The 20562-nt window shown below is 47.0% G+C and overlaps 2 protein-coding genes across 2 annotated transcripts; one reads left to right on the top strand and one right to left on the bottom strand.

Moving 5' to 3' along the window:
• Nucleotides 1-314: 314 nt before the first annotated feature.
• LOC121602596 (ER membrane protein complex subunit 6-like) lies at nucleotides 315-949 on the bottom strand. The gene is made up of 2 exons (XM_041931353.1): nucleotides 694-949; nucleotides 315-632 (listed from the first exon to the last, which is right to left on the bottom strand). Exons 1-2 carry the CDS (start codon nucleotides 830-832, stop codon nucleotides 424-426), a joined length of 348 nt encoding a protein of 115 aa, XP_041787287.1. The 5' UTR covers nucleotides 833-949; the 3' UTR covers nucleotides 315-423.
• Nucleotides 950-7390: 6441 nt separating this feature from the next.
• LOC121602594 lies at nucleotides 7391-18966 on the top strand. The gene is given in 9 exon segments (XM_041931351.1): nucleotides 7391-8340; nucleotides 8419-9327; nucleotides 9407-10705; nucleotides 10773-11745; nucleotides 11831-15248; nucleotides 15251-16615; nucleotides 16618-16880; nucleotides 16952-17441; nucleotides 17606-18966. Coding segments are annotated over 9 exon segments (9891 nt in total). The 5' UTR covers nucleotides 7391-7840; the 3' UTR covers nucleotides 18280-18966.
• Nucleotides 18967-20562: the final 1596 nt, after the last annotated feature.

Below are 20562 nucleotides of genomic sequence, written 5' to 3'. Positions count from 1 at the left end.
GTCCGTTGAGACCACGATTTCTTGTGATTAAATGTAACATAATTAAATTTTTCGACAAAATTGTGCATTAAATTTCTATTCAAGTCTTGCAGTTCCCACTATCGGTTTCATGTTTCAAGTAGTTGTGATATCAATTAGTACATTTCAATTCCACCCTTAGCATTATTATATATGAAAAGGAAGCCACCTGAACATGGCCATTAAGGCAGGAGGACTCGTGTTCATCTCGCTTCCTATTCTGAATGCAGTGCTAAGCTCATGTGTAAACACAGGTGAACAAGTTCTTTCCCCTCATTCATGCGGTAAACATTAGCTGTTGATAAAAGATGGTACGTGTATTTGGAATCGAAACAATAATTTACCAAAGTATTAGCCTAGTGTTAGGTTTGCTCCGTGATCTGTGTCCCACACCTGTGGCCTCTCTCAATACACGTGCACCATACCGTACAAGAACGTCCAGAACAGCACGTAGGTGCATAGGCCGCTCAGAAAGCCATGGGTAAGCAGGCTTTTCCGGCTGATGAAATACTTCTGCCAATTGGAGCCGGATTTCAGTAGCAGCATCTGCCAGAGGCAAAGGACTGCTAGCACGTAGAAGAGAAACCCTAGCACACCGGTCAGTCCAAGCACACCTGTGGAAAGGAAGGAGAGGATGAAAGAGCCACCCACCAGACTAATTCGACATTGCAATACCTGCGGTGCTGCCCGACAACGCAGCCATCGAGGTTCGACAGTATTCCACTGCAGATGCATTGTTCCGTATTGCGGTATCACTGTATGCAATAATTTCTCCGGTTTTGGTTTCCCTAGTTTTCACGCGTGTAGTTGACATGACTGACCAATTTTCATCCACAAAATTTTAATTTACACTATGAATGTTTTGATTTGGAAAACACATCGGGCAGTCACCGGATCGTTCGGCAGGTCATATCACTGATAATTTTTGACATGTGGAGATACAACGTCCAGTTCACGTTTTGACGTTTTAATTAAAAAACCCAAGCAACAATCTCTCGACACACAAAACCTGTCTTTACGGGTAAACAGTGGTACCTTTTATTCGATTTTGGTACATGGTATTTGTATTTTTTTTTTTGTCAAACCATTCAAGTAATCCAAATAATCGCACCATGACCCAAAAAAGTATTTGACAGCACGTTCATTAAAATCACATGCAATGGAGCATAAACACAACTCTAATAGGCTTTTCCCAAGTGCCACAAATCCACTAAACGACCACTAAACGGCTTCTAAACGCCTCAAATTCTCTACCTAAACGGAATATAGAAAGACTTCGTTTAGCAGACGGCAAACGACTCATGCATTCTAAAAATAGCAAAAAGCTGGTGGCGCCATCTGTTTGTGGGATACCCAACCTGTGGAGCTTCCTCGCTTGGAGGAGAGCTTTCTCATTTCCTCTGTACTGTTGTATGGTTTCGCATTGAAGTTATGCATCGCTAGAACTAGAACGGCGATACGATTGTTTAAATACTAAACTCCAACAGAAACCACCAGCACTGAAGCAAGTGAGATTTGAGTAATGGTCGTTGGTGTTGATACCCACGTATCTGACCACACGACCATTCATATAGATTTTTGCTCAGAAAGTTAGAAGGCTATATAGGTCATTATAAGATGAAACTTGTCGAAACACATTGCAAGAAAAGGATAGCAATATAATGATGAGTTGTAATACGCCATCTATTGATCAAACCAATGAAGCTGTGAAGCTTCCATTTTTTTCCTATGGATATTCAATTTTCCAGTCGTTTAAGCTTAATCTGTGGCGCTTGGGTTCAGACGATACAAAGCACTGCCACTTTCGTTTTGTAATTTTCTGTCGTATATCAATTTACAGTGGAGCACCATTTATTCGGGCTCATTGGGACTCGACCTCGCCCGGGTATGCGAATAACACGGAAAATGAATCAAAGGATATTCTTAATTACAAATTCCTGATGTTTTTAAATTTATCTTATGTTTCGATAAAAATACCCACTTTTTATTAACTTCACGTTTTTCCTATGGCAATATTTGAAATTTGCCACGAAATATAGTGCTGTTCTCACAATGTGCTCTGATAAGCTTTTTTTCAAATATCCCCTTCAGAACGCAATGTCACCTTTGTATTGAACTGTCATTTATTAACCGCACGGATAAACGGACAGCGGGAAAAAGGTACTCGGGTAAAAGACACTCAAATGTATTTAAATTGAATTGGTGGTATTGGATAAAAAAATGTGAATGATTAAATATTCTTGATTTCTTTTTATAACCCAATGAATCAAGATACCGAAAACGCCACCAATTTCTTGTACTAAAAATCCAGTTGCATCCAAAGCCAAAACACTGTTAGTTTGGTGGGTTAAACCAGACGGCTTCAGAAGCGGTCACTTCAATGTTGTTGAAGTATGTCTTTTTATATACGGGTGATTCATTTGCTCAATATGTATCACTCCAAAATTAGTTTAATTGTGCAAAGGAAGCGATTGAACGTCCCAAATAACCAAATCGACCTTAACCCACTGTAAAGCCACTTCGAACCCACGTGGGTTAGTGTTGGGTAAAGTAGCACAATTCAGTGTGCTGTGCGCACACGCACTTTGCCCTAAGTGTGCTGTGCGCACTGTGCGCACAGTGCGCACTTCGAACCAGTGCGGAAGTGCTAGCGCGCTCTCTGAGCACAGAGCGGCTGTGCTAGCACAGTGCTAGTACTTTCGCACAGTGCGCTCTCTGAGCACAGTGCGGAAGTGCGCACACTTCGCACAGTGCTAGCACTATGCTAGCACTTCCGCATTGTGCTAGCACTGTGCTAGCACTTCCGCACTTCAAGCACTGTGCTGTGCTGTGCGCACAGTGCGCACAGTAGCACTTTACCCAACACTAGTGGTGGTCGTTAATCCACTACATTTTAGTACAGTCGGAGCTGTCAGTTCTAATAAGATGTATTTACCTTGCCCACGATTGGCCCACCTTTTCCAAACATCCCGCTGCGCAAAGCGACGCAAGAAATGATGGCGTTCGGAGAATTTTATCATGCCTTCTTTTTCCCTCCAACGGCAAATTTGTCAAGCAGCCAGTCGAGCTACCCGTCCCTGACTCCGCCTCATACCCTCGCCTGAACGCGCTGTCGAAGGTTTGGATGTGTTGGTGCATCAGACGGCCAATCGCTGTCAGCCGTCGTCCGTGCTTTTTCCCTCCATAGCGCTATCTCTTTCTCGCTTGTGGCCAATGCTCATGAGTTGCTGTGGCGCTTAACAAGCCGATACTAAACATTGCAGCGAAGAAGTTGCATTTTCACAAATCAAACCAAAAAAGCGCAATGAGTTCAATCGCTGCAATGTAAAAATGACCAAGGAATCGCTAGCTCACGCTGGAGGGTTTGCTGTGCAACGGGCAGAACCCTAATTCGCATTAGCACGTTCAGCCTGGCGCTGTTTTTCATCAACATTCCGTTCCGCCGGCATCTAGAACGCAAGCTGATTGTAAAATCGGCATATTGGAAAGTTCACTGGCAGTCCCTGGGGCCTGCCATCGAACTGAACGTGCTAAACATAAAGCATTATTTTATTACACTAAGCTTTTGCTTTCGTATGGTGTAGATTACACAGATATGCCAAGCCGCCTGCGCATGGGTGTGAGTGTGCGTGTGTATGCAAAACTGTCGCCGAATGTATGCTCTTCCGGAATGTTATGATCGATCGGTCAAAGAAAGGAAGGTGTTCATGACAGTGACGGAGTAGGGGAATCGGGTGCCCTAGGCGGAAAGACGGTCGCTGTAAATGGTAACTGATGACCGGGAGGAGGGGGTACTGGAGCGGGTACAGCTGTTGGGAGATATAACAGTATACTTAAATCGTTGGCGCGGGGGGGGGGGGGGGGGGGGAGGGAGTGGGACCCCTACGATCATCACAGGCCCTAAAATTGTTGTCGGCATGGGGGAGGGGGGGTAAATGTTTCTCCAGCCACAGGACCATCTTTCCAGGGGCCTTTATCGCTAATACTCTGTCCACTTGTTGTTGTTGTTGTTGTTTTATTTTTTTACGAGGCCTCTGTCCACTTGTAGACATACGGCATACTACAGACTAGAGATCTTCGGCGACCGCCTAGTCCGCCTACCGTTAGATCCGCCGCTGGTTCATGACAGTGTTTTTTTATTGTGGAGGTGCATCCTTCCCTATGCCTGCAGCGTATGCATCGGGTAGGAGACAGTGTGACAGTATGCAAGTTGCCCGCAAGATAGGAGCTGTCCCGCGGCACCGCCACCATTCCGCACATCGTAACAGCATACCCGTCGCGGGTTCTAACCACGTATGAACCGTCCGCCGTAGCAAGGGCTGACAAACCGGCTACGTGGTACTCAAGTCCTAAAATGGCCGGCATGATCGCGCTGGCTATTACGCCAACAATAATAATAATAATAAGAAGAAATTAGCATAACATTCCACGCCCGGGGAAGAGTTTGGCTTGTCTTTGATGCTGCCGGGCTACCGATGTGACGCGACAAATGCACGGAATGCACTCGACCAAAGGACATTAACCTACCGAGCCGAACCCATTCCAAGGCAGTGCCGGTCGCTCGGCGTCATGATACCGGCTTGCCCAGCCAACAAGCCGCCAGATTCTGGACGGACAGGTGCAGCACCATACGCGCACCGTAATAAACAAATCCAGAATCCTCTTTTGTATGAATTCAATTCAAGTTTTGTTTCAACTTGCATCCGCTAGCAGAATTGTGTTGTCTCTCAGGTAGCGAGATAAAAAATGCACGGACTTTGTTGCCGCAGTGGATGAAAATGTACGCATCAGAATCAAACGTTTTGGGGTTTCCACACGCACGCACACACACACACACACACACACACACACACACACACACACACGCGCGCGCGCGCGCACACATGAATGAACGCGCGCACGCCAGCACGCACGCACGCACGCACACACGCACGTACGCGCGCCCGCGAGCATGAAAGCGCGCACGCCAGCACGCACCCACGAAAGCGCGCTCGCGAGCACGCACCCCCGAAGTCGCGCAAGCACGCACCCCCCCCCCACTAGACCACCCCCCCCCCCCCTCCACGCATGATCGATTACGGCTACCTATCGGCAGAACGGTTGGTTCAGCTTTCTTGTAGCATCCTCAACCCTAGCGCCGGGCGGGAGGGGGATCGCGACATGATAGAGTGAACGGTCACTTTCCCCGCGCTGTGTGTGTGTGTGTGTGTCGTGGCCCGAAAACTCGAGACAGATTTAGGCATATTTTTAAAAAAATATTTTATTGCCACTATACACTGTGCTACATGATGCTTAGAAGGTCGTTGAAGCATGAAACATATTCAAATTAAAAAATATTAGATTAGTGTTAGACGTTCTCCTACGCTTGTTTTAAATAGGCTTCTTCACCCTCGATTGTCACGGGCATCGAATGGTCTCATCAGCAGCGGCACGAAATAAAATAAACCATCAATACACCGATAACACTTTGAATCCCAATCCAGCTTCTCCCACAGCGTCTCATGGTCACACACAAATTAATAAATGCTAACACCCACCAATAACAATACACAACCGCAATGCCATATGAGTATCAACGAATACACCGCAACAGCCAATCAGCTGGCGGCGGAAGGCACGGGCTGAAGCGCAAGTAAGGCAAGGCAGGGTGAGGGAGGGAGAAGAAGCGGACGAAAAAATGGGCGCCAATATTTTTAAATTTTTTGACCGTTTTTTTTGCTCCGCCGCCATAAATAGTTCGTTCATTTCGCCAACAGATGGCGCTAAACTTGCTCGACCCAGCGCAGGAATCGCTGAAGTCCAGCGCGGGAGACCAGCCAAAATCTGCGCTGGCCAGCGCAGATTTTGGTACATTTCCTGCGCTGGAAACTGCTCGAATTTGCGCAGCGGGATATGGACGAGAAAAAGATGGATCAAGTGCGGGCTAAGGTCAATATGCTAAACATGATTTTAACACATCGATTACTTTAACTCATTCACTTACATCACAGCATAACTTGGGCAATATTATTAATATAGTTGTGAACTGCTCTTTGCACTTATTATTTTATTCACACATATTAAAACATTACATAATAAATAATAATAAAAACGTACAACAATAAGCCTAGGGTAACTGTACCAGTTTTCGGCACGCTAGTGCAGCAGCTCACACATAATTTTTTTTTATTATTTTTCATGCAAGTGATATTATTCTGGTTGATAAACTACCATAGTATGTTACACTATTTGTTACCTATTTTCGGCAGTTTGTTCCTATTTTCGGCAGGCAGTGTTCCTATTTTCGGCTGCGCGAATACAGGTCAGAAAATGTTTTTATCAATGTAAATATGTACAAAAAATGTTTAAAGCAATTTAACACTCTTACTTTCCTAAGATTGGTGTTAAAAAGCACTTTAATTATCAATTTTATGTTGCTTATTTTGGCCCGTTTTGACAGCCATTTTGATGCGACGTTTAAACAGAGCAGCCATTGACAGTTTGATGGTTATAGCGTACGGTGCGAACTGGCTTACAAATATTTATTTTTCTCTTAAGTTAGTGCATTTTATGTCGTAAAATTTACTGTGTACCTATTTTCGGCAGCATTTAAAGTGAAATATAACTTATTTATGGTGATTTTAAAATTCAGAACAAGATAGAATAAATTAAATAAGCATAAAATCTTTATTATACACCACTTTTTCATTGTTTTACTGTTCTGATTCTCTTAATCACAAAACCTGCCGAACCATTGCCTGACACAAAGCTGCCGAAAAAAGCACAATTTATTTGATATTTTGAAAAATACGTAATGAAATGATATGAAACTTCGTGTGTGAATATCAAATAAGTAAACTTTCACTACAAAATTGTGTTTTGTGAAATTTTTTACCGCATTTGGGCCGAATTTCACGTTTTTAGCTACCCTGCCGAAAATAGGTACACTGCCGTAAACTGGTACAGTTACCCTATAACTTTATCGACGAAAAAATTCACTTGAAATGTGGGCCCATCACTAGTTGCAAAACAATGTGCTATGAATAATGGCCAAACGTTCTCCCACAGTACAAACCCTACCCGCGTCAAATGCATTTTTGACAATTCAGTTTACTCGCGCACCCCAGTGAAAGCGGTAGGGTCATGAATACAGTGTAAACTGTCATGACTGCTTTCAACGCACATCACAATCATTGTTATCAGAAATGGTTGGAAAGGCAATTTTTGGCATTGAAATTCTATTTTATCACCATTTCAAGATACTTCATGTGGTGCTCTTGCCATATTACGATCATTTTGAAACTTTGTTTTCATTCAGACGATGTATTCTCAAATGATTCAAGCTGTCAGTTTTCATGAATACTGCAAGCTTATGTCAGATTGCAGTGCAGTGAAATGGGATGTCGATGGCAACCTGATCCCATTCACCAATCCTGTTTCTCAATACACGTTGTTTGCTGGTGATTTCGGATCAACTAACTTTATGGTAGATTGTCACTTTCAGCCAAGCGGTGTTATTTTAGAGGCAATTGTTTCAAGCATTCTCCCCGCCGGTCGCGACTGAATTGAGTAACGAATCGGGCTTGCTCGAGAAAGATTGAGCGGCGTTCGTTTACCGCTTCGTTTCGTGACTAAACGCGACGTAAAGTGTAGGTGCGCACCTTTTCCGATGTGAAAACTGTGCAGTTGTGCGTGCGAGTGCGTGTGTGCGGTACAGCAGTTGGAGGACCTCGAAACTAAGTTACCTCGCGTTTAATACCGGCCCGTAATATTCACATAAAGTGCAAGTGACTGAGAAACGGACGTGAAATAGACGGGAAAATAGAAAGCAGGTTGTGCGAAAATGTCTATTTTACTGCAGGAAAGCGGCGGCGGTGGCACTGCCAGCACGGTGTCCACCTCGGGAGTGACACCTATTGAGGACGGCAGCGAGGGTTCGCCCCTTACCGTCGACAACGGTCCGGCACCGAAGGATGCATGCACGGGAGATTGTCACTACGGGCGCAGTCTGAAGCAGTACGTGGAGCTGCTGATACAGAAGACGGTGATCGACGTTGACGAACACGAAAAACAACAAGATGCGACTACTTCGGAGAATGACTGTGTTTGCAAAGCACAATCCGATTCATCCGAATGCCATAATCCGAAACGGGCTGATCAGCAGCAGCAGAAGCAGCAGCAGGAGGATCACAGTGAACATTTGTTTCCGCTGAACTGTTGCTGCCGTATGTGCATCGTTTCACGGGAGGTGGTGATGAAGTTGTACGCCGAAGACTGCCAGTACAACTCTCTTTGGGACCGTTTGCAGCTTCTGATGAAGCAGTACTACGACCTGATACCGGAGTATGGGATTTTTGCCTTTGTTTCTTTTTTTTCACGAGTGGCTAATCATATCGATTTGTTTTCATTGTCTCTCCATAGGTCCGAGGATAACGCACTGTACAATCAGTACATGGAGCTGATGAGCAAATCGTCGCTGAAGTGGTTAACGGATGCGCATTATCCTGAACAGAACATGATCCAGATGTCGCTCGCGTCCAACTTGCCACTGTCGAACGAGATGGCCTTCGTGATGCTCACGAACGTGCTGAGCACGCGGGATCCGCACCAGCTCTTTGAGTTACTTTGCTTTCAGCTCCGCTCAATTGTTCAGGTGTACTGCGTCGGGTTCGAGGATCTGTTCACCGAGAGTCCGGAGGACGGCAGCCGTCAATTTAATGCTCCGGAGGTGTTGAACTACATTGTGAACGGATACAAGAAGCTGCGCCAGTCGGCACGAACCGTCGCCCCGCTGCTGAACGTCCTGGAACAGTGTCATCTGGGCAAGTTCGGTCTCACCTGGTGGTTGATAAACCAGCGCATTTTTCAACGGTACTTTTACTATGAAGTCCAGAGCATACTGCCCGAGTGTATGCTCCGGCTGCGCGGGTCGCTACCCGAGCGCGAGTATCAAGAGCTGGTCGGGCGGTTCTTGAAGTTTGACAAGGAAATGACGGATATTTCGCTGTCTTGGGCCGATGTTTGGCCCCTGCTGTACGATTACCACCGCTCGCCGGAAGATTGCGAGCGGCGAAACCGTATCAGCACGGTGCACACGTTGCTGCAGGCCATCCGGGGATCCCGTTACGCGCCCAAATCGCCGGAACTGTTGGAAAAGCCGGAACGTTCCATCTCGGAATGGTTAGCGCTGGAGAACAGGCAGCTCGTGTGGGAGTATGTGGTACACTGCCTCAAGACGAAGTGGATACCGGGTGTAAGTTCACGCTTGTCGAACGTATGCGATTACGTCAAGTGTCCCGGTTGCAATCGTCCATTAAACACGCACAACATGTAAGTATATTCTAGAAAGAAGAGCAATAGCGACATGAACGTTAACTGTTTCGTTTTTTTCTTTTCTTTTTTTTTGTAGCGTATGCGTATGTCTCACTTGCATTATAGGAGGTGGAATATTTACATTCCGCCCCAAAAAGGAAATCAATGAGCGATATCGCATGTGTACGTGCGCGAACATGATCGAGATGATGCTCGAAACCCAGGAAAAGAAAGTACCGAACAACGATGAGGATGATTCGGCGACCAACAGTCAGAAACTGTTGTCATCATTGCTATTAACTAGCGGCGAAACGGGACTGCCCAACGGTTGCTCAAACGTGTCCTCTCCGCAACACAGTGCGATGTTAAAAAACGAATCGAAAAAGGACGATAAGCAGATCGTACAGGACACGGCGGCGTGTTACCCGTTGGTGGAAACGTTGGGCGAAGATGAAGAGCTGTACCATATTGCGTGGGCCATTTTCAAGCATCTGCCCGAGCGAGTGCAGTACCGCTGGAGCACGCTGGAGCCGTCGCGATTCTGCTCCTTCCAGGCAGCGCCCTGCTCGTCCATCGCATGTCGGGTGGCAGTGAACATTATCGCCATGAACTATCCTGTCCATCTGTCCCGATTGCTGATTCAGACCTATAAACCGGTAAGCGAAGAACCGCGGCGTATCATGAAGGGAAACTGGAACACGAAGGCGCGAAACTCGCTGCGCAAGTTTTGCGACAACGTTAACAAGCGCTGGCATGAAGAAATAGACGATCAGATGCACCCGCTGCTGTTCGTCGATATGTTCTGGTCGCTGCAGAACTCGGCCCTCAATCTGCCCAAGACGCGCGCGTCCGATTTGGCTGAATGGTTCATACTCGACACCCAGGCACCACCGCGGAATGTCCTTTATCAGTATTTTACCAAGTTTTTCCTGGTTAAGGAGAACGACATTGCCTTCGATCTGGAATGTTTCGAGCGGGAGCGGGAAAGATCCGTTTCGCCGAGCCGAATGCGGGAGAGCTTGATGCAGAAGCTAGAATCGAATGCTGCCCTTCTAGCACCGTGCCCAACAACACTGTCTTCTTCCGTATCGTCGACGTCTTCGTCGTCATCTTCCTCATCCTGCCTATCCAGTTCGAACTCGTCGTCGTCCTCATCCTGTTCACTTTCTACTACTTCGGCCGCATCGGTCGCAGCTGCGGCAGCAGCCGCAGCAGCAGCAGCTTCGTCCTTCATTGAACCAATAGGCGATGCGTGCATCTCGAATGGGATTGCAGATGAAAGCAGAGGTTGTACGTGTACTTGCAATACCTGTGTGACCGAGTTTCTTTCCAAGTCTGAATTGTTATCGAAACAACTGGACACCTCCGCCAGAGACTCGTGGACTCAGCGCACGAAGTACGTTCTACGGTAACGTTGTTAGCGGTTCGTTATTTATATTTCATTTCCCTTTCACTTTTTACAGCATGCTGGAAATGGAGCTGAAAGCACTGCTAAAGGAACGGAACATGTTGCTGGAAAAAGGGCGAGGAAAGCGCAGCCCATGCAAGCTGCTGAACTGCGATGATTCATGCACCACACAATCTGGCACCCCGGAATCCTCGAAACTTAACTTGAGCATAGAAAGTAATGTAACTAAAGCATCCCCACTCAAGCAGGATGTGCAAGGTGCCGTTCCAGAAGACAACCCCGCTGTTGTCGTAAATGGGCAGCTAGAGGTTGAAAAATCGAAAGATGAAAATGTGATATCGGGAGAGAAAAGAGCGATGGCAGTCGATGTTGAGTTAGCTCCTCCGTCAGCTAAAAGTCAGACACCGGCACCGGCCCAACCTACTTCTTCATCAAAAGCAGCACTGAATGATAAAAGCTCGAAACAACCTCCCTCAACATCCTCGGCAGGTGCCCTCCTTGCGCCAGTGCCAATGGGTGTGAATGAAGAACTGCTCACACCGGCGAAGCTGTCAGCCTTCGCCAAATTGGCGGCCAGTAAAATACCGCCAGCTGTCGGCAATGCAGCAACGAAATTGTCTTCGAAACAGGAAGCAGCATCTGGTGCAAATGGGCCAGCGATGAAAGCGAAGCCAGTACCTGCGACGATCCAGCAGCAACCTGGCAATGGTGTTCGTGCGGTTCCAAATGTGGCGTCTTCAGCAGCAGCAGGAGCAACGTCACAAACGCACGGTAGCAGTAAACCTTGCCCTTGCGGATTGCCTTCGCATGCTGGAGGCACAAAAGCGGGAACTGTTGCAAAAGCCAAACCCTCGGCTGGCTCAGCGGCTCCAGGATCTGTCAGTGGCGGCGCAACAACGCATACGAAAGAGGAGCACAAAAAATCGTGCCATCGTGGAACCGCACCCTCTGGCGCAACCGGGGGAGACAAGGCGGAAGGATCCTGCGTTTGCTACTACTGTACGCTGTTCGGGCAGAGTGTATGTTTAGTTAGTTTCAAGCTATAGATGATTCATAGAGAGATTCATGTTTAAAAGTGTTTTTTTTTTTTCTTTCTTAAATTTGTCTTTTTAGGAGTGTAATCATAATCAAAGGACGAACGAAACACGTGAAAAGTTACGGAAAAAGCTCCAGAAACAGCAAATGATGAATGATAAAATGTTAGACGAAGAACGACAGAGGCGACTGTTGCAGCAAAAACCTGCCCCTGCCGGTGGTGCAGCAGTGACAAAAGAGTCTAAACCGCTCTCCATTAAAACTACTGCCAGCACTAGCTCTGCCGCAACGACAGTTGCGCCATGTAAGGCATCTGCCCCGCTCATCCCAGTACCATCGGCCAATGGCAACGGTAAGGCAGTTATCGAAAAAGGAAGTAAGAAAACAGTAAAATCCGCTGCAGCTGCTGCAACGACGCCCAGTAAGGATCGATTTCAATCAATCGATGATCTATTGCGATTTATCGAGGGAGATGATTCCTCCAAAGGTACGGAAAAATCGTCGGGAGGAGGAAGCAAAGTTTGTCCTACGCACAACACAGTACCTTCAGCTAGTGGCAACGCTAAAACTTCTACGGAAAAAGCAAACAAAAAGACAGTGGCAAAAACTGCCACCTCTGCAGCAGCCCCGAGCAAGGATCGATTTCAATCGATCGATAATCTGCTGCGTTATATAGAAGGGGATGACTGTGCGAAAGCTCAAAACAACACGTCGAAAGGAGGTGGCAAAACTAACCGCATCCAGTCGGCAGATAAAAACGTTCAAAAGCCCGTACCAGCTACAAAACCGGCAACGACAGTGTCGGCGACAGTCGGAAAAGATGCAGAGACGATAAAGAAGGTTAAGCTGAACAAAGGTCTGAAAATGATTGCTGAGCTAGAAATGTTGCGACAAAAGTTTTACGACTGTCAGAAGCAGGAGCAAAAGACCCAGCAGCTTCTACAAGATCAGACAGGATTGAGCAAGAAGGAGCGCAAAGAATTGCCGCTGAAAATACAAACATATCGGCAGCAAAAGAATGAGCTCCATGCGGCAATAAATGTGCTCGTTAGCAGCATACGCACCGAAATTCCCGAGTACATTTTCAAGCTGGAAACATTCCCAACACCTCCACCATGCTGTCCACCATCGCAACATGCAGTGCAACCAAAAAAACTTGCCCAATCCCTTGCCGTAGAGGATGTACAGGCAGGACGAAGGGTACCGCCTGGTACAATGCTACCACCGCCACCTTCAACATTAACAGCAGCCGGAAAAACGAACAACAATGTACGTTCTACCACTATTGCAAAACTGCAGGAAACGCTGAGCCTTTTCCAACAAAAACGGCAGCATCACGCGGACGAGATGCACCCACAGCAAGATCAAATGCTCCATCATCATCTTCAACATCTCAAACAACAACAACAACAACAACAGCAACCACAATATCAACAACCGCATCAACAACAAAAACAACAGCAACAACTTCAACAACAGCTCCAACAAGGTGCTGGTAACGACGCCGCTTCTCGACAGATGGTCACGATAAAGCGTACCTTTTTGCCCCATACCGAGCCACAGGTGACGGTAACGGCAAAGGGAGATTCACCCGATCAGGATCAAATTTTGTACACATTCGTCAATGGTCAGATTGTGCCAATCAATGATCCAGCTGGAGCGGGCGATGGTTTTAATCAACATCAGAAGGCAAGAAAATTGTGTCAGCAGCCCAGTGGTTCTCCGGCTTCAGTGATTCAGAGAACGGAGAAGGCAAAACTAGCGAACAGTGCCGGGCAGAGCATGCCAAAGGCTGAGGATCCATTTGCTGATTTTAGTCCGCAGGAAAAACGCCTCATTCAAGAATATGTCGACCAGTTATACCAGCAGCCGCTTGACACGGTACAGATCGAAGATAGTGATCAAATCAAACGATCATCGCGATCAAAGAAAAGGGCGGGCAAGTTAGAAAACCAGCCACAGGAGCAGCAGCAAACGATATCGATCAATGATCTCATACAGGAGCGCATGCTGCGCCAAAGCGTTGAGTTGATCAAAAACCTGCAGACAGATCGCAAGAGTAATCCGGAGATGCTTTCGTTGGCAAATAAGGTTAAGAAAGATTTGCTGGAGATGCAGAAGAACCCAAAAACGGCGACAGAAGCTAGTAATGCACCAGGGAGCATGGGCAAAGCTAATGCGTCCCTCAATAATCAGCCTGCTAAGAAGGAGGTTACTGCGAAACCGGCACCCGTCGGAGAAGACCGACAGGCAGGCAAGGGAAAGGCATTGGCTGTTGCTACGACGACGCCTGCTGACACGGGCAAGGGTAAGAACGGCAAAAAGGAACGCAAAAAGGACAAGCTAATAGAGGAGATTGACGAGATTGTCGCACGGCTAAATCTGTTAGACAGCGACGACGAAGAGTGCAAACCGACCTCAAAAAGAAAACAAAAGGCGGCTGCGTCTAGTGCCAAGGTGTTGAACCGCAAGCAAAGCAAAGATTCCGTCGTATCTAGTGGCAGTGGAAGTGCAACCGGGGTTAAACAGCAAACCAAATCCCAATCAAAGCAACAGGCGACAACGCAACAGGAACAGCAGGCGGGCATGGTTCAAGCAAAGCAGAGTCAACCTCAGGAAACACAAACGAAGAAAAAGGGAACGGCAGTTGTGACGCAAAAATCGATCAAAGAGGATAATGGTGCGATCGAAAAAGCATCTAACAAGGAAAAATCCAAGGGTCAATCGCAACAGACTGCTTCGGCAGTAGAGAATTCATCGTCGGTGGAATCGTCTGTGAAACCCGTTGTTCGCAAAAAGGCTGCCAAATCGTTCATTGATCCCGAGTTCGATAACAACGCTTTCCGGTTGCTCAATATGGATGATTCGGAAACGGACGTTGAGGTAGAGGAGGAAGAGTTCGAGGAAGAAGAAGAAGCTAAAACGATAGCTCCAACGAAGGTTGACAACAGTACAGCCTGTCAGAACTCTCTGTCACAGTCGAAGCCGTGCGAGCAAGCGAAAGAAACAAAAACGATACAAAAAGAATCCAAACCGGCCGTAGCAATTGCAGTCCAATCGCTAGGCAATGACAAAACTAAGAAGACTGCCATGGAAAAAGAGAAAAAATCCACCCAAAAGAAAGCTGCCAAACAAGAGCGGGAAGTTGCAGTAGGCACTGCGTTCAAAGAACAGCAAAAGCGAGATGACGTCGAAAGTGTTGGTTGTACGGTGAATGGCAATGAAACAGAATCACGACCGAAGAAGCAGACACCGGCTCAGGCAATGGTGGAGAAGATCAGTGCCCTGCTAGATAGTCCTGGTCTGTCAAACCGCCAGCGAAAGCAAATGATACGCCAGCTCGAGCAGGCCCAGGCTACAATACAGTCACAGCTGTTACAAAACGCCGCCAAAGCCACGAAGGCAAAGGTGCAGGCCCAGGCACAGCAAGAGAAGATTGCGAATCAAAAGGCGACGAATGTAAGTAACGCTTCGGGCAACAACGCGGCTGCGTCGAAATTGGCCCTGCAAAGGAATGTAACAGCAAGGCACGGCAACCTAATGTGGCTTCCAATGCAACGATCGATGAGAGTACATCTAGCAATGGGTCTGGCGCGAGCAACAGTCTTATGGATCAGCTGAGACGTGGCATCCGTGCGGAGGGATTGGATCTTCCACCCGGTATTACATTGACGCGACTGGACGCCATACAGTCGGAAGCGCTACGCCTGAAGCGCGAATCAATTCGTAAGATAACCGAACCAATGAAACCGGTTGCACCACCGATGGATCCAACGCCTGCTATGCTGGCTGGTTCGTTTGGTGTTGGTGCCGGTGCACCGAATCCTGGCATGTTTGTCGTCAATCCAATGTCGCCCTTATCCGTGCCGGCCGTCGGACAGGAGTCGGTGATCATGGTTAACACAGGAAAATTGAGAGGAAAGGAGCAGCAGCAACAGCAACAGCAGTCTTCCCCACTGCCGGAAGGAGGTGCCAATGATCGTAAGAAACGGAACAAGCGACGCAGCAAGAACAAAAACAAAGACCATGATCAAGTGGATCAGATGCCTTCCGCGAGCGGAGCTTCTGTGTCCTCCGTTACTGAGGCGCAGGCAGGTAGGAAGCTAACGGACGGAAATAACATTGTGACGCTACGGAATCCTATGTTCCACGGCGGCCCAATGGGTGCCGGTAGTGCTGGAATGCGTCCGCCCGGTGCGGGAACGATGCCGGACGTGCAAGGCGCACGTATGACGCTTGGATACGATCAACCGGCTACGATATTCAAGAATGATAACGGAATGTTTACGATACGCAACCCTGCACTTCATCATGCGTTGTCCGGCGGTGCTCCTCCAGAAGCGACCGGATTCCGTCCGTTCAATGCAGCCTACCTGGTTGAGAATGGAATTATGCCTCCGACACACGGAGCCATGCAGCAGCCGGGCGGAACGGCACCGCATGTAACTGCTGCCGTGTCGTCTGGTGCCAATACAATCATTCCTGGCAGCACTGGTGTGCCGCCATACCTGCAGCAATATTCTTCCGCCGCGTTAGATGAAAGCATGGGACCACGCAAATGCAAGTCCGCCATCGGCAGCGAGATGAAAAATGCACAGAAGCAAAAACAAACCTCACTGCAGCAAGGTGGCGGTCTGCCTACGTCCTCTGGCAGGGGCTGGCAACATATGAATGGAACCACCGGTCAGGACATGTTTGCGCCTTCACCGTCGGCAAGCGGCACTATCGGTGCGGGACTGGGTGAATCTCATTATTCGTCGTTCAGTCAGTACAATCTGACGGGGCCCGATTTGCTGCATTCAGCACCCGTAGGTCCGGGCAACGCTTACGGGTCTGGTATGCTGGGATCGTCAGGATATTATCAGGGGGCAGCAGTAATGCGTCAATCCTGTCAAAGGGTGCAACTGGTGCCATTGGTTCTGAACGATCGCACGCTCTCTCGTATCTTGGTGGAGCAGATGCATCCACCAGCTTGGCCACACACTGTTGCGACGACGAAGCACCGAGCGCGTTCTTCAACGGCAACAGCCTTGGAAGCTTGCCCACGGGGACCATTGGCACTCGAACACGATATGACGATCTTGCCTTCCTGCAAAACTTACAACCGGGCCAACGGCTTAACAGTGAGGTAAATGTTTTGTTCATTTCGTTTTTCGTGTCTACGTGGTTGGTGTTAACGCTTATTGTATCTTTCCATAGGTTACCATACACAGCATCAACGAGTCGAAGATGCGACGACAGCAAGCGCAAAACTTTACACACGACATTCAAATAACAGCCATACCGGCACCATCGCCCCCCACTTCGACCGGGCTGGGCATATTGGGAGCTCAGGCTACGCCGAGCACCGTATCCTTGCAGCACATGATGCATCAGGCACAGCACATGACGCATCATCGTCAGCAACAGCTGGCTCAGGACACTCAGCCACACTTTTCTGATCTCAGCCCCGGTTCCGGATCGGTAGGGTCGGGCAGCGGGTCAGGCACCAGGGCCGGTGTTGCGTTAACTGATTTCATGGACAGTCGAGTCTCTGGCGGAAGCAGTTCATCTGCATCGGCTGACCTGCTGGCCTCATCGATGGACGCCAAGAGCTTTTTGCGAGAGTATCAACTTGGGCAGCTGCAGCAACAGATGCAAGATTTGCAGCTACAGTCACAACAGCAGCAACTGAAAGGGGAATTCGGAGGTAACTAGCATGTTCGAGCATGGTTTAAAGGGGATAAAACAGAGGGGATCTTGACTATAGTACGTGGGGAAATTCTTTGTTGGATCGGTTTTATGGGGTTGCGTGCGTTTTTGCACGCCTTTTTTGTCGGTGCGATCTTTACGCCTGTTTTCACCTTTGCTTAGATAACTTGTTTGGAACGAAGCAACCGATAGTTAGTGTGGGCGACCAGGAAACAGATGAACAGGATCTGGGATCGCTCGAACATTTCAACTACTACTTTAACGCACCGGGTGGCAATAGCAACTGTAGCAATATGAAAATAACTTGCGAATCTGCAGGAGGTGATAACATAGCAGCAGGGATGGTATCACCATCAGTCGGCACTCCGGAAGAAGGCAATCCCGGCGGCATAAGCATTGGTGGCGATGAGCTGCAGCGACCGCAGCAACCACCGATCGGAACCCCTTCCAGCAAGAGTATTCAACAGCATCGGTTACAGCAGAATGGGACGCCTATCTCATCAGTTGGATCGATACTCTACCCTGGCACGGCCGACAGTCCGGCCTCGTCGGTGTCTGTGTTCGATGGCATCTCTTCGTCTCTGAGCAGTCAGACACACTCGTTCGACGATCTTTACACTGGCTTGTTAGCCACTGCCTCGCCACCATCGTCAATCAGCGGCGGTATGGAAGGAAATACGCAACTCAATATTCAGCAGTTGCATCATCAGGTAAGTTCCGACGCAGTACCGTTTAGTGGCAGTGGATGTGTTACTTCAAACGACCTACCGGAAGCCAGTCATGCAAGAAATCCAACAGACCACACCGAGAGCTCTACCGCGTTAAGCAATAAGTAAAAGTAATAAGACAACTCTTATATGCCGTTGACAGACAGTTCAGGCAGCAAGTAGAAAACTAGCGATCGCCTTATCTAACCGCAGGACGCAGCAATTATGTGCTGACTGAAGGAAACGGCTTTAAATTGAGGTGTTAATTTAAACGTACATCTAGTAGCCGTTGACAAACTTTTGCACAATAATTGAAGGATAGTTTTAATTTTGCTACTGCCAACAAATAACAATTTCTTCGCCCGTATTAAAAATGCTTTTAAAAGGCCGCGAAACAACATCCTTTCCTAAATGTACACTTTAGATCGACATTTTCACGTAAAGTAAAACATTAATTTGGTCAATGAAGGCAAATCGCGATTGTAGCAAGAACTGGCTTCCAGCCGTTGGATTAAAACTTGTTTACTCGGTCAAGTGGCGCGAAGAATTATTGCAAACGAGAAATATTTCGAATAATATCATCATTAAACAGGGGACAGAGCTACTGTCGATAGAGCTGCCGAGCGGAAAACTTTTTGTATATACAATTCGACAAGTCATGGAAACTTAAAGGCCACAATGCCGCAGTTGCTAGAATGGTTTGCCACATACGTGTGCTGGCAAGGTTTGAACGTTGAAGATAACAGAAATAATGGTGTATAGAAAAGTCAGCAATGCAAAACGTAAGTTCTAAAATAAACCATGGTACCAGATGAACCTTGATGAAGAATTCGCGTTCAGGACAATGCAGATGCCGAAACACGTGAAACTGCCCTGGTGAGTAATTGCTGTTTTGCTTAATACTAGTAACGTTTATCACAGCTAATTGAGGGAACAACTTATCTTATTTAGTACCAAAACAACTAAAAACGTACCAGATTTACTTGTTTTGTTTTGAGAACGGAGGAAAGGTATTACATTAATGTGATATGGAAGTAGGCGATAATCTCAAGTACTCTCAAGTATCGAGTCGTTAGCATATCGCCAACCAATGATGCCATTCCTATGTTTTATAGGGTTCTTGTGATAATGTTAAATTTTCTAATTTTCGTAATATGTTTTAACTCGGTCATAAAAAATCTGTCTCCCGCGAGCTTTTTTTTATTACAAACAACATTAAACTTTCAACAAAATGTTAGAGTTAATTTTCATGTTTGGAGGACGCTGTTTGAGCTAGAGCTATTATGTATATCTTCCTCATGTAGTAGAGTACTCACAACACCTTTCTCAGCTTTTGGCAGGGAAAACATGTTTAAGTAAACATTGAAATTTAGTTTTTTAGCTATATTTCTTCAATAATGTGGTGGAATGTTGCAATTTTTGATCTGAACAAAAAGTATGTTCCGGGCCCGACGGCCAAGCCGACCGCGAAGGTTTCAGTCGATCTGGAGCGCTTGGTAAACCGTCTACTGCCACGGAACAGAACTTCCCGGGCAAAGCGGTTCGGGAACGTCAACGGTTCAACTCTCCTTCACCAAACTAAATTAAGTATTGGGCTACCAGGCTAGTTACTTCTTTTCAAATGTGAATTGGGAGGTCTATTCCGTGGTAGCGCCGCTACTGATTTCGTAAAGTGTTGTTGAGAAGGCAATTATTATTTTATGGCAATTAGTATTTGCCCAAACCTTCACCCGAGAGAAACGCATTCATCAAATGCTGGTGTAAGACTGATTTATTATAATAATTACCTCCTTTTAAACTCTAAGTTACAAACTATCTTTGCCTACTAAGAACAACATTAAAATTATAAATTTAAACAGCCACCTTCGATGTGGTCGCTGCGCAACATACTCCCATTATATTTGGGCCACAGCAAATGTATTTTCACATTTTTATTTTTCTAGGACCACGCACAACATGTTGATACGTGGTCCTAAAAAGGTTGGAGAACACTGATCTAGGGGAATCGCTCAACCGCTCAGGATTTTTTTTTTCAAAACTGCCTTGCATTGGAGTATGGAGCGCTGTGTAAGTTAATATTCTCCCTCATTTTTTGTATTTTAATCTGCGTTAAAGTCGTCAGAGATTCGTCAACATGTCTTCTGTCGGACAGTACTTGACATCTTACACTCCAGACCTGACCAAATCTTGAACAAAATTGTGATCAGCTTCAGCAGCCACAACAACTGCTTGCTTGCTTCTGCGAGCGCCACACATTCCGCTCCGGCAGAGGATAACGTAACACAGTTCTGTTTCCTGGCATTACAAGTGATTGTTCCTCTGCTAAGCTTGAATAAAATCCGGAATTTGACATTCTGTCCGACCGAACGCCAGCTCAGTAGACGACGGCGAAACCTTCGATATAGCCCACTC

The sequence above is a fragment of the Anopheles merus genome, unplaced genomic scaffold, assembly GCF_017562075.2.
Source record: "Anopheles merus strain MAF unplaced genomic scaffold, AmerM5.1 LNR4000526, whole genome shotgun sequence".
Classification (NCBI taxonomy): domain Eukaryota; kingdom Metazoa; phylum Arthropoda; class Insecta; order Diptera; family Culicidae; genus Anopheles; species Anopheles merus.
Note: the sequence above shows the minus strand (reverse complement) of the source record. Positions and strands in the feature narration are given on the sequence as shown.

Coding starts and splice junctions, on each gene's coding strand:
- LOC121602596 (XM_041931353.1), bottom strand. CDS start 832: ATGTCAACTACACGCGTGAAAACTAGGGAAACCAAAACCGGAGAAATT. Junction 633..693: donor GTTGTCGGGCAGCACCGCAG/GTATTGCAATGT, acceptor TCCTTTCCACAG/GTGTGCTTGGACTGACCGGT.